General features: G+C 48.7%; 1 protein-coding gene across 2 annotated transcripts in view; it reads left to right on the top strand.

The window, feature by feature from the left end:
- Window positions 1-305: 305 nt before the first annotated feature.
- The window catches only part of TXNDC16 (thioredoxin domain containing 16), a 41814-nt gene continuing 28230 nt past the window's right edge, over window positions 306-13889 (top strand). Inside the window, exons 1-9 of one of the 2 annotated variants that reach the window (XM_065686320.1) lie at window positions 307-465; window positions 687-806; window positions 7351-7554; window positions 8488-8570; window positions 9693-9766; window positions 10407-10481; window positions 10812-10933; window positions 11419-11509; window positions 13340-13496. In XM_065686320.1, coding sequence (XP_065542392.1) covers window positions 7386-7554; window positions 8488-8570; window positions 9693-9766; window positions 10407-10481; window positions 10812-10933; window positions 11419-11509; window positions 13340-13496 — 771 coding nt within the window. In that variant the 5' untranslated portion in view covers window positions 307-465; window positions 687-806; window positions 7351-7385. Of the gene's footprint in view, window positions 807-7350; window positions 7555-8487; window positions 8571-9692; window positions 9767-10406; window positions 10482-10811; window positions 10934-11418; window positions 11510-13339; window positions 13497-13889 lie in introns of both variants that reach the window. The other variant, XM_065686321.1, reaches the window with a different exon arrangement.

The following is a 13889-nucleotide window of genomic DNA, read 5'->3' as shown; positions in this document are numbered from 1 at the left end:
ACAAAGGGGAGCGCGCCCCCGCGCCCCCCCCCTCCTCCTCCTCCTCCGCTCCCGCCCGCCCTCCCGGCTCGCCGCGCGCCCGCCCGCCGCCAAACAACTCTCCGCCGGGGACAATCAGCTGAGCCCGATTATTTGAGGCGCTCGCTCCTGACAGCGCGCGCTCCCCATTGGCTGCCCGCCGGCCCGCCCCCGCCGCGCCCATCCGCGGCGCTGAGTGGTCGCCGCCGCCCGTCCGTCATCCGCGACCTCCCCCGCGCCTCGCCTCTACTTTCTTTGGGTTGCCGCCGCCGCCCGCCTCCCCGTTACCCGCTCTCCCGCCCCGCCTACCCCGGAGCGGCGGGCGGAGCCACCGCCTCACGGGCCCGCTGCCCTCGCGGCGGAGGTGCTGCGGCACCGGCGGAAGCGGAGAGGTTTCCGAAGGGGGGTCCCCGGAGCTGTTGGGGGAGTCAGGGCATCCCCGCCGCGGTGAATGCAGGCTGGGCCTCTGGGGGTGCGGGGATGTACGAGTGTAGCTCGGAGACCGCCTTTTCTTGCGGGTAGCCATCCCTGTGGCTGTAGGAGGTCGGAGGTCATAGCAGCAAGGCGGGCAGGTTGGAGACCCCCGCTCTAAGGCATCTGGGCCCAGGTCTCGGACATCCCACCCCCGGACTGACACGCACACATCGGCTTTATTTTTGGCATCCCAGATTCTCCAGCCAAGCAACCAGGCCGACACCCGGAGGGCTCTGAGACCTTGGTGCGGGCTGCTCTGCTAGCAGCCGTGGTGGAGGGACGAGGACGTCAGCCCGAGTGCTCAGGACACCCAGGTAGGTGACATCCCTAAGCCGTCTTGGAGGGAGATCAGCAGTGCCCATCCAGTGCCAGCTGCTTTCCAGGGGCGTTGTGGGGCTAGTCCCCAGGAACACGCTAAACTAGGGCAGTGGCGGTGGGTGATGCTGTGGGCTGTCTGCCGCACATGGGAATCAACGCGCTTGTCTCCTGGTCCGGGCAGAGAAGGGCTGCAGCATGTCCCTCCTGCAGCCTCGGCTAGGAGGTGAGGCACAGCAGGGCTTCCAGATGCTGGGAAGTGGTACCTGGAAGTGAAAATGAAAGTGAAACTCCCCGGGAAGCAGGAGATGAGGCAGTGTGAGAGCATCACTGCCAGAAACCCCAGACAGCGAGGTCTGGGCAAGAGGCTGGGACGCGCTTTGATGTCAGTGTGTTTGCCATCGCTGCTGGTCCTTAAGAAGCATCCCTGCTCCTGCAGTTCGCCACAGCCATCCTTGTAGCCACCCTTGTCCCCTGGCTGCAGGCCCGTATCTTGGATTTGCACTGAAAAATCTGGCACGTCTGGTGCAGTGGGTCAGAGGGTGGGGTGAGGCCGTGGCACAGAGAAGAGCTCCGTTATCATTTGACGTACTGCGCCAGATGTGCCTCCAGTGTCAGAGCTGCCCCGGAGCGGATTTGCGCTGCAGGCTGATAACGCAGCAATCTGCAATGTACTTAAAATGCTGCTGTTTGGATGGTGTGCCTGCCTGTGCACAAAAGGCCTAGCAGTGCTCCGGCTTGAAACGGTGTTTCTGGTTATATGCAGGATAGATGCCTTTGCCACACTGTTTTTTTGCTGGAAGCAGTGCATGCACCTGCTGTGGGTCCTGGCTTCGCAGCCTGGTCGGGAGGAATGTCAGGGTGTCCCATGCGGGTGGAAACATCTTCCTGCAGCTGCAGGGTCATGGCCACCACAGGACATGATGCAGGGATATGGCTGTAGGGGCCTCGCAGTTGCAAGTTGCAACCCCTGGTTTCTCTGCAGGCTAGAAGGGGTGGATGGGAAGGGCCAGCAGGTATTTCATATTTCAATCTCATGACTGCAGCCCCATCCTGAAGCAGCAGAGAACCATCTTGGTGCTGTTCCAGCTCCAAACACTGGGTAACTGCAGCTTTTTTTGACCTAATTCAAGTCAGCTGGGTCAAAGAACTTGCCTTCGGAAAATTGGAAAGGAGCTGGGTTGAGTTCTGTTCCTGCAAAACTGAGTAGTGATAATGAGCCTGGCTTGTCTGCTGGTTAAGAAAAGGCTGGTTCTGGCCACTTTTCTGAAGATGAGCAGGGAAGGGGAACATGTAGTGAAAAATACACAAACTAATCCAATATGTGGTAAGGAAGTGAGGCTATTCCTGGGCAGCCATAGTATTCCCTAAAACGAACACATACACTCACACGGGAAAAAAAAAAGACTTAAAGACTTAAATATTGCTTGACTTATGCAATATTTCAACAGTTGTCAGCAGAATATGTCAACAATTGTTAAGCATGGGACATGGGGCTGGTCTTCTGATGAATTAAAACCTGCAGGATAAACCTCAGGCAGTGAAATGGCTACAGGTAACAGTTTCATGTAGTGGGTTTACACTGAAGAGCCGCCGTCATCCACATATGCTTCAGTGGGATTCCAATGATGCTTTCTGTGTCCCTGAAGAGCCAATTTATCATCTACTTTAGGAGAAAAGAGATCTGCAGACAATACAGCTGTTGGGACAGCTTCCATCCTCGGACAAGCTGGCTGCAAGCAAGCTGGGTGTGTTTGGGAAAGATTTGCTGGTCAGACTGTGACAAGCAGTTGGTGAAATTCATGTGGATCTGAGAGTGGAGGGCTGGAACAGAGAGCTTTTCAGGGAGTTTATCTGGATCCACTAAAGGAAACCTGTGTGCAGGGTCCAAAGTGCAAGAAGTTCTGTCACTGTTTTGTTTTTTTCTTGCATTTTTCAGCAGCAACAGGAAGTATATTTGTGCTGGGGCATGCAGCCATGCTGAGGAGAGTGTATCAGCAGCCAGTGTAGCCTGCTGTAGCTAACGGCTTGCATCAGCCCCAAGTTGATTTGGGGTCTGTTATGTTTCCTCTCTGCCAGCAAGTCTGGGAGGGCAGCACACTGGATAACTGCTGCTGGAAGGGCATGAAAAACATATGGGCATGTTGCCAAAAAACTGTCCTGCTGCAACAAAAGGCCTGATCTGTGTCAGTCATCACAGAAGAGGTAGAAATGACTCCATTTAGGAACATCCTAAATGCTCCTGCTTTAGGAGCATCTACCTAGGGAGTTAAAACTTGACAACTCAGGACTCTGCAGGCTGGAAGATACTGATACAATGGGATAAAACGAAGGGGAAGCAGCTGGGTAACGTATTCGCTTATAAGTGTTTTTTGCAAGAAGGTAATTGATCACTGGGAGCAAAATACCGTGCTGAGGGGTGTGAGGGATTTTACATCACTGCAAGCGCCAAGTCCAGGTTGGTTTCCAGGTGTTTCTCCTGAGTTCAGGGAGGCCCATGGATGATGGAGATGGTACCCAGCTGGCTGTGCAGTCCGTGATTTCAGTAGGACAGTGGTTCTTACTTGTCTTGAGAGCCTTAAAACCCACCCCACATCACCCTCCATTGAATGAAATGTGGCTGCAGGTTCCTTGGTGATAAATACTGGCATATGGGGGCTTTTGAGGCAAGGTGTCAGGGAAAGCAGCTGGGATCACAGTGGTGATGGAAGGATCAAGCCCTTGGTTACTGCTACAGGATTCCCAAGCAGAACTGATGTAGCGTAAGCAATTTATGCCAACACAGGATTTCATGCTGGGTGTCTCTGGTGTATTTGGTTTCATTTTAGTTCATCTGCACTGGCTTCAACCACCTTGCCTGGCTCTGTCTTGGAGGTATGACAGTGAAAACATGAACCAAGTCTTACATACCATCTGTGCTGTGCTGGGTTGCCCCATGATCCATGGATTTAAGGGTTTCCCAGCAGTGACCCAGGGCTGGTTCACACTTCCTTGGTATTTTAACACATCTCTCGTAATCCTGCAAGTGGCTGCAGTAAAGGGTTCTGGCTGTTACCAGCCCTATGGTGTTAATTTTCCCTTTATGGAAATGAGGTGACAGAGGAAGTGACCTAAAAGCTGAATATTCAAGCATGGATTGTTGGGGCACAGCAGGAAGCTGCTGGGCAGGATGGAGTAATGAGAGGTGAGAGAACATGAGCAGGGAAGGGATGAGCGCACATTTTTGTGTGAAAGGTGAGCAAAAAAAATGGGGAGGAGTGGGGCTGTGGGTGGTGGAACAGAGTGAGGAGTCATGGCGGGCAGACAGGGCTGACTTTGAGAGAGGCGCAAGGAGAGGAGTAGCAATGTCACAGCATGTGGATACAGCAGAAGGTGGGGCTTCTGCTTCTCCAGCCTCTCCCCAGCCAGATCAGGTAAAATTCCAGGTATAATTCCATGAAGTCTTTGAGGCATTGGAGGCTGCTCCTCTTGTTTCCTTGACAGTAAGCTTTCCCTTTTGTCTTGGGCTGGTTCCCACATACCAGCATTGAATTTATTTTTCCATCTGTGCTGTAGCCAAGTTTAATAAATTATTATTTATTAGTCATTTAATAAACAGCACCCCCACACCCCAATCTCTGTCCCCACTGTAAGCCAGAGGAAAAGATGGGAGGGCAAAGGACCAGAAATGCCTGGTACTTCCCAAAGCTGGAAAGGAGAGAATGAAGATGAGATGAAAAGAAAAAAATAAATCATGGCTTTCTCAGCTCTGTCTTTGCTCCTTTGTGCTGTTCAGGCCTGATCCAAACACCTCACCTATATGAGGGGGAGCCTGTGAAGGCTGAACATGCCTGGTTGTCATTAACACTTCGTTCTTGCAGCAAGGCAAGAGGGATTTTGCCTGCTTGTTTTTGAGCATTTAAGTTTGGGCTCATCACAGAGCAGCGATAGTAAGCTGACAGCGTCTGACAGGGTGTTGGAGGGAATGACAGTCCATGGACACAGGGGTGTTTGTTAACGAAAAGAGCTGCAGCTCATGATGCAAAGCAAACCACTTCTACATGGCTTCAATTCCGCCTTTGTGCCTTTGTTGATCAGGGACCAGCCATGCCACAGCACACCCAGCAGCAAAGACCAGTAGCTGAAGAGCAGGCTGCAAAGGAGCAAGGGAAATGAAGTGGGAAGAAGATGCACTACTCATCCCGTAGTGGTTGTCCACAGGAAGCTCTCCTGAGTTCCTTAATCTGAGCAAGAAAAGTGAAACAGTCGTGTCAGGGAGGGCTGCTGGTGAACTGCAGCAGCAGACTTACATGCTTGGTCTTTCCTTGGCTCACAAATTTCCTTGGCTTCTTTCCTAGCCAGCTCCAGGTGGAAAACCAGCATGGAAGGGACTGCCCCGCAGCCCTGTGTGGGTTATGAGGTTCGCTCCCATGCCACTGAGGTCAGAATAACACAAGGCTGGACAGAGCAAGGTGTGACAAGCTGTCATGTCAAGGGGATCTTTACTGCACTAAGGGGGAAAATTTCACCCGCTCATCTGTAAGTTTGACAGGTTTGTTACTATCCCAGAAAAGATGAGACCCTGGAGCTGGGTTAACCTGTCAGAGCCCTCTGCAGGTGCTCCACTGGCCAGCACACTATATTGGAGGGTGATTCAACATTCCTAGGAAGGATTTACAGTAACAGATTTACCCACCGAGTTAAAACTTTTCAGTCAGTTTTAAAGACAATTTTTAAGTTTCTGGAAATGCACAGAAAATAAATGAGAATTTTTGTTATAATTTTATGAGGGCTTAAGGTTTGAAGATTGCATTGACAATATAACATACTAACTGTGAGAATAAGCATGAAAATAATGCATATAAAGCCACTTAAGAAGCAGCCATTAAATGAGCAGGTATAGCTCTTACCCAGTAGGTGACCCTGTGGGGGGAGAAGACAGGTTCAGCCCACTGACCAATCCCACCACTTACAATGGAGTCTTCCCTAATTTTTCCACTCTTAATTTTGTATATTTGTATAATTTAATTCAAATTAGTAACTTCCGGTAATCCTTCCACCGTTTACCAATTGATGAGCTAGTTTGCGTAAGGCTCCATAACTAGTTGCCTCCCTATACACGCTCAGGGAAGTGTCAGGGGTCTTTTGACCTGTGGGTGTGATTTTTAGTATTATAATAAGAGTATAATGAGGATAGTTCATCAAAAGGACACCCTAATCATGTTTTGCTGACTCCTGAAACCACATTTTGACAATTGTCCAGGATGTAGCAGACTTCAAGGACAGTCTTTCCTGATTAGGGGTTTGTTAGTCTTGTTTTTCTCAGTCCTGTTTTCCTCAGTTCTGTTTTTCTCAGTCCACCTACACAAGGCCAAAGCTTCTCTGGCTATCAGTACTCATCATAAACCATTCTTATTTCTCAGGTCTCCTGACCCTTTAAGAGACCGTTATGTCTGTCCAGGCTTTTTCATAGTAATACACATTTCAATTTCTCAACTGTATACCTATGGAGCTTTAACTAAATATGGCTCTGGTGTTTTAACCTTATATCGCTATGGAGTTTGAGTATGTGCGTATGGAGCTGGAGTGGCTCTAGTTATACATACTTTGTTAATGATTGGTATGAAATTCTCTTGCTTTACAAATAGAAGTGTAGCTTCCTTGTTGGTCAGCTGTAAGGTGGTTTATCAGTACATGGTGTCTTCAATTCCCACACCTGCAAGGGAGTATAGCAGAGCCTGGCCACGGGGCCTTCCCTCCTCTCCACTCTCCATTAAGTTTGTCTCAGCATATGCCAAGGTTGCAGGGTTGCCTGGGCAACTATCACAGGGTAGATTCTCTGCATATCGACTGCATTCCATCCTGGAAATAGCAGCTGCATTTTACCCTAAAATTGCCTTAATATCGTAATATAACTTTGAGGATCTGTGGGTGGAGGGATGGTCTTTAATTTCTCACATTATTTCACACAAGCGCAAGGAGTTTGCACAAATCCCTCTCCCATTTGATGTAGCTGAAACCTCAGGCGGCAGAGAGCTGAGGCAGGCACTGGGGGAGGGCTCTCCATCTCCCCACATCATTTGGCATCATCTGAAGTGAGCAGTGTGGCCTGTCCTTTTGTGAACACCTCTTTCAGTGGCATTTAGAATGCTAGTGGCATCCTCAAAGCTTTTTAGCAAGAATTGAGACTGTTTGGGTGGGTTTTCTTTAATATGATGCTGTTACTGTTTTCTGCCTGTACATGTAATTTCTGTTTGATTCAAAAGAAGATAAAAAGAGGGAAGAAAACCAGCCCTAAACTGAAATCACCGAGGGTCCATGCACTTACAGATACCATTCAGAGGAAGAGAATGGCCTTTGCTGTCATCTTTACAGTTGTTTGGATCACCTGCTGTTCTAGTCACTAATTCATGATGTCCTTGAGACGACTGTGTCACATCTAGAAATTCCAGTCACGCTGCACTTAACTGAACAGAGGCTCATATATATGTTTGTGTCCATATGTATAATATATATGGTTTTGTGTGTGTATATACGTAATATTTGTTTGTTTCTTTTTCTCAGTTGTCACTCTCCCGTGCCTGTAGCTGATAACAGCCATGTCAGCCCAAAAGGACAGATGGGTTTCTTCCTTCTCTTTCCTGCTCTTTTGTGCTTCCTCCATCCCAACGCATGGAAGTGCGAGGGTGCTGCAGGAGCTGAGCCCCCAGCGGTATTTCAGTGCCTTGCAAGCCGGCAGAGCATCCCTAGCTTATTTCAGCCATAATGGTATGTATTTAACAGTATGCATTTATATCAGCCTGGGTTTTCAGCAAAGGCCTGTGTGAGGGTGTATGAGTGGAACAGTGAAGAGGCAATTCTTGAGATTTTTAAACCTGAAGTGATTCTGAAGAGCTCGTCAAGCTCAGCTGGCAAACCTGTGTTTGCACAGCTCCAAGTGCTCCTGAGAAGCAGAGACCTCTTGGGGTGGGATCTTTCCTGGCTACGTCCCCAGGCACACTCCTTCAAACCCCTTCATGACTTTTCTGGAGGTACCTTGGAAGAGAAACCCAGCCTCCTAAGGAGTTGTCCCCTGAAAGGGGCCAGGTTTCTCTTCCGTGGTACCTCCCAGGGAAAGGAGGATTTCTTGCATGCAGGGAAACTAAGTGCTGTCAAGAATTAGAAAATCCTTGGCCTTGCCTTTCTTTTCCTGCTCCTTTATGACCTCCAGGTATGGTTTCCCAGAGACATCATTGTGGGCTGAAACACTGACACAGCTCCTTTGTCAGCACTGAGAGGCTGGGTGTGTTATAAAGGAAGCAGGGGAGACTGCAGGCATTCATGCTGTTGTCTGTTAGTTTTGTTTCAATAAATACCTTACTCTTGGAGTAAGAGCAGGACCATATTGTGTTAAGCAGTGTCTCAGTGCATGGCAGGAGGATGCTCTTGAGTCTGAGGACTTGAAGCCCAGCACAAAACTTGTCTGACAGAACCATTCCCAGTCCCTCTGTCTCTCCCAGCCATATCCCTGCAAACATCTCTGCTGGCAGTATGCCACAGAGTTTGCTCTGCTCAGGCCTGCTCTGATGTCCCAAGGATTTTTGCATGGGGACCTTAGCATGCTGTTACCATGACGGAGCACAGACAGTGCTTGCCCTGAAGGTACTCTCATCTGCCCCACCTGTAAGGGGAGATTGAAAACGGAGGTTTTTTGTGTTTCAGTTTCACCTGGTGCCCGGCCCTTCTTGGAGCAGATTGAGAACTCAGCCGAGGCTCTCCAGGACTATGGCATTTCAGTGGTGAAGGTAAATGGAGATGAGGAGCAGGACAGGCTATTTCTGCAGATTATTTCTGCAGGGTTTCCTGTGGTGTGGACAGAGCCACCTTTGGGGCTGACTCCACAAGAAAGCAGACCAGGGCATCCCATTTCATCCCTTGCCTTGGCCTTACCTCAGCTGCTTGTGAGTTGCATCGCACCTTCTGCCTGCAGGCCATAGGCTGGTTCCTGTGTCCCAGAGAGGCTTGATGTTGTGCCTGTGTCTCTAAACCCCACAAAGCAGAAGACTGGCAGTGCTGTAGGTCAGGCAGAGGCAGCCCTGAGCTGCTCCCAGCCTCACAGTTCAGTCTCAGTAGATGAACCTGTGCACTTTGAATTGCATTCCTGGCTTTAGGGGCCATTTTTCCTGCAGATGGGTGTCTTTCATGGCCACCCCACATAACAGGCTTAGCTGGCTGGACTAATCTGGCCTCTCAGCAGCTGCATGGGGCATATGGAATTGCCTGGTCATTGCTGTGTACCCAGGGGCATGGCACAAGGAAGAGTATGATCCCCAGTGTGCTGCACAGGAGGGCATCAGCCTGCTTGTCTCACTCTGGTGGGACTTGCCAAATAGCTTCCAAAGCTCCCTTTTCCTGCCAGCTCAAACTGCAGAGAATGATGGAATGCCTATGGCAGGGGGGTTGGAACTAGGTGATCTTAAGGTCTTTTCCAACCCTAACTATTCTATGATTTTGTGGTTCTATGGATGGGGGAGTTCACTTATTTTCAATTCAGTGCAATATATATTTCATATAAAGGGGTTTTATCTGAAGCTTTGTGCAGATTTAGGTAAGGGAATTACAAATTCAGGCAAGTGTAATTAGATTATAAGAAGTGCATATATATATGTCAGCAGTCTGTCACTTTGAGTATGTTGGGCAGATCATAATATCTCCTGATCCTGTGTGACCCAAATCATGGCAGGCTGAGCTGGAGAACTGAAATGCAAACTCCAGTACCTGTCTCTGGACTCCATTTTATTGTATTTTCTCTCCTAGTAGGTTTGGAAAGGCTGTATTTACACTCCTGAGTGGAAAAAATCTGTAGTTCTGTGTGTTTGTAGTCATTTGTGGAGCTGAATGTCTAATTACATGCTTTCAATGTCTAGGTTAATTGTCCCAAAGAGGATATCTCAAGATACTGTGGAAAAGAAAATGCATTAAGGACAGCCTACCTGTTCAGGTGAGGGGGCTTTCTGGGCACCAAGTTGTGACTGCTTTCCAGGGCAAGTGTTTGAAGGAAATGCTGTTGATTATCAGAGATGTCTGTGGAGGAGGAGAGGAGCCATGAAGGCAGCAGTGACATCAACTTTCTGGCAGCCTGCAACCACCAGGTCCTCCAGGGTTACACTCAAACCGCTAGGTTTTGGGTCTAGTCCTAGAAAGAAACACTCCTTGTTGCTCTGTCTGTATAGTTAGCTCATCTGCCCTTGAAGTGAAGGGTTAGCTTTTGGTCTCTATGGGTTGTCAGCTGGATGCTTCTCCATATATCAGCTCAGTTCTCACTGACTGTTGTACATGACCCACAGGGACTTTTCCTCTGCTGGTGATGGTCTGTGGGGTGATGCTTGGTGTATAGAGACCTTCTGTCAGTCTGTGCTTCTCATCAAGAGGCCCCAGAAGCTGAGTAAAACAGCAGTGACAGAGGTGGCAGCTAAACCAGCCTAATCCTACTAAATCCTCAAATTCAACCCTGACTTTTTCTTTCCAGCCACCCCTGCCAGCAAACACCTGAAAGCATTCAGCAGAGTGAAAATCATATTAGTACATGTAGCAGATCTTTCATAGTTGCTTTGGTGATACTTCTTTTTTCCCCTCCATAGAGGTAACATGCTGATCAGAGAGTTCCCCACAGATGCCTTGTTTGACGTGGACTCCATTGTTGCTAACGTTTTGTTGTAAGTACAGACCAGATGCATCCCTATGAAATCTTTTATTTTCCATTTTCACTTGTTGATATGAAGTTTTGCATAAATACAAGCCCCATGTATTCCAGAGGCGGCTCTCAGCCAAGCAGAAAGCTGCTTGTCCCTTTGGTATGCTTTGACCTTGTTAAAACTTTGCCCTTGAGATGACTCACCAGCACACATCTGGGCAACTATATTTGGCTGTGAATCTTCAATCTGCCTGCAAGAAGCTGGAATTCTACCTTGTTTTCCCCATCACAGTTATGTGGCTGCAAATTTGCTCTTAAAATAGTTGCTAATGAGTTTTTTCTGATTCCTCAGTGCCCTGCTCTTTAATGAAGTTAAATACGTTGAAACACTGGCAGATCTTCAGAACATTGAAAATGCGTTGAAAGGGAAGGCGAACATGGTCTTTGCATATGTACCAGCTACTGGGACAGCAGGTATTAACACTGGGTTTTTTTGCCTTTGCTCTCCTTACAGAGCATTTTTTACTAAGGTTTAAGGGAGCTGGGTTTCTGAACCAAAATCCTGAAAATGGAGCATCAAGGAAACCTGAAAGGGCCACCCAGACACAAGTTCTCCACCTCTGTATGTCTTGCTGTGTTTCCAAAAGGATCAGTTGCACCAGGACAGTTTTGATGGGAGCATAAACTTTCAGATATGGGCTTGAGAGGAAAGGAAGCCAGCAGTTGCCGTCTTGAAAAATAAACCCATAGGCAGATTCATGTACACCATCTGTGTTTGCTGGGGATCAGCAACTGGGTCCAGCTCCAGTTACTCAGTTACTTGTATACTGTGTCTTCAGACAGCTATGGCTTTTTATGGAGTTTCTGAAAGCCTGGGCATTGGTACTTACAAGTGGGAAGGATGAAGATGGAGATCTGGAGGGAGCTGAGATGAGATCATCTTGCCTTTCTCTTTCCAGAGCACAGAGCTGTGATGGAGGCGGCTTTTGTCTATGGGACTGTCCACCAGTTTGTTTTGACAACCGAGGCAACGCTGTTGAAAGACAGTAGGTATGTCCAGACACACCCTTCAGGTAGAGCTGCTCTACTCTTGGTGTCTCAGATTCCCACGTCACATCTGGTTACTGGGATGTTATTCCAGGGGTGTGCAGTCAGATCTGGTTTGCTTTTCCAAAACCAGCTGCTGCCTGTGTTCCTGGATTTGGACTACCCATGCCATTTGTGACTGTCCATTGAATGGGATTTTATAGAAGAGCCAACTCTCTCCTATCCATGGTCAAACCTCACGTTTTTCAAGAGGGCTGATACATGTAGCCTTCTGTTTTGATTATAAAGTCTGGCCAGCTGAGAAGGGTAAAAACTGATGCAGTAGGTTGGAGCAAAGTCCCACCAGTTCCATACTTTGCCTCTGCCGTGGCCATGGGTGTTTTGCAAGGTGTATAAGGAAATCACAGAATCAATAAATGGATTGTGTTGGAAGGGTCCTTAAAGACCATCCAGTTCCAACCGCACTGCCCCAGGCAGGGACACCTTCCACTAGACCAGGTTGCTCAAAGCCCCATCCAACCTGGCCTTGAACACTGCCAGGGATGGAGCAGCCACAGCTTCTCTGGGCAACCTGTGCCAGAACTTTACTACCCTCAAAGCAGAGTTTCTTACTAATATCTAATCTAAATCTACCCTCTTTCATTGTGGATGAAATGGATGAGTGTCGCCTACAGCTTCCCATCTTCTGGCAGTCTGAGGTTTCAGGACTCTCAGAGATGGGAACTGAACCTGTATTACAGTGTTAACCACCACCAGAGTTTTTTAAGCACATTTTTACTTTTTATCTCAGCAACTTTAGGCAGCAGAGAGTTCTGCAGCTGCATGAGACACTGCTCATGTATTCGGGAATTCCCACCCGATGTCTTCACTGGAGCTAGCCAGCTCAGGCCATCCACTTCCCATGTGAGACCTGCATTAAAAGGGCAGATCCTTCAACGCAGTGTGCTTCTGATGTGACATACTGCAATCAGAAAACTGAGAGGGAGGAAGGTGGAAACATCACATAGCGTGTGGTATCTTCAGCAAAGCATTTATATAGCAATTTGCCTGCTCTCATAGGTGACACCAAGGCAGGCACCTAAGTGGTCCTCCTCCTGCTCTGCCATCCTGGCCTTGCAGGACCATCAGGGACAGCATTTTGTGGCTGCCACTAGATGGCACGCTTGTCATTTGGACAGGAATCTACTTCGTTCTTGAAGCAAAGAGGACGCCAGCAGGCCGTCTCAGCTGATGACATGGTAGTAACTTCACCAGTGTGAATAGCTTTCAGACAACCGGGGCAGCAGGCTTTGAGATCTTAATACTGCAGTCTGCTCTTCCATAGGAAGACCAAAAATCCCTTTATGAAGAAGCTGATCCTAGCTTTAGAGGTGGGGAATGTGTGCCGTAGGAAAAGGAATGTGACTTCCTAAAGTTAACCGACAGAACAACACCAGAATATTCCCTATGTGTCATTAGTGAGGAAAAGGACATGAGAAAAATATGTAGACTTCAGGTTTTCTACTGCTGCCAGGGTCTCCATTGCAGTGGCGTGAGAAAAGCTTGATTTGTGTCTGTCTCAAGCTGGGCCAACTGTTCTGCGGTTGGGATCATTTATACCTGGTGAGCCAGGGTCTTCAGTAGATGTTAATCACAGTTATGAAAGGCATCTGGACACAGTTGTACCTGTCAGCAGTAGGGCTCTTGAAGAGGTCCCACAAGCCTGCCAAACCCTGAACTTGAGGATCATCTGCCCTGTAAAACATGCCAGCAAACATGGTCATTCTGTCAGAGCATTTTAAAACCCTGTGGTGGATGCCTAGCTCAGCATGGATTGTGCTTTCTCTCTCACAGCACTGATGAGCCTGACGTGTCATCAGCCTCGCTGGTGTTCTGCCACTGCCAGCGGGCAACAGACCTGCTGCAGCCCTGCAGGAGGACAGCCATGGAGCAAGCTCTGACAATGCTCAACATCCACAGGCACCTCAAACTCATGGGGGCTCCTCTGGTGGTATGAGTGGAAAAGAGGAGCCACTTGGGCTGTGGGCATGAGGGAAGCTGGGATGGACGTGAGGATGAGGGAGGTGTGAGCAGAGGGCAAGGCTGAGCATAAGAATCTGCCCATCTCCCATGAAGTTAATTGCAAAGCTCTCAGGTTGAGTCGAAGCAAGGAGCATGGGGCTGGATATGGTCAACACTCCATTGCACTGCTCAGCTTGCTTGGATCTTTCCAGAGAGCCCTGGCACCAATGTATGCTCCTCTAGTTGTTTGTAAGCACCATGGGTGGGAATGGGGTGGAGGTGCCTTGAACTCTGCTGGAATGGAATGGAACAGAACAGAATAAAATGGAATAGAATATTTCAGTTGGAAGGGACCTAAAATGATTATCTGGTACCACTGCTT

This window comes from Lathamus discolor, chromosome 6 (assembly GCF_037157495.1).
Source record: "Lathamus discolor isolate bLatDis1 chromosome 6, bLatDis1.hap1, whole genome shotgun sequence".
Classification (NCBI taxonomy): domain Eukaryota; kingdom Metazoa; phylum Chordata; class Aves; order Psittaciformes; family Psittacidae; genus Lathamus; species Lathamus discolor.
The sequence above is the reverse complement of the archived record's forward strand: the minus strand, read 5'-3'. Positions and strand labels throughout refer to the sequence as shown.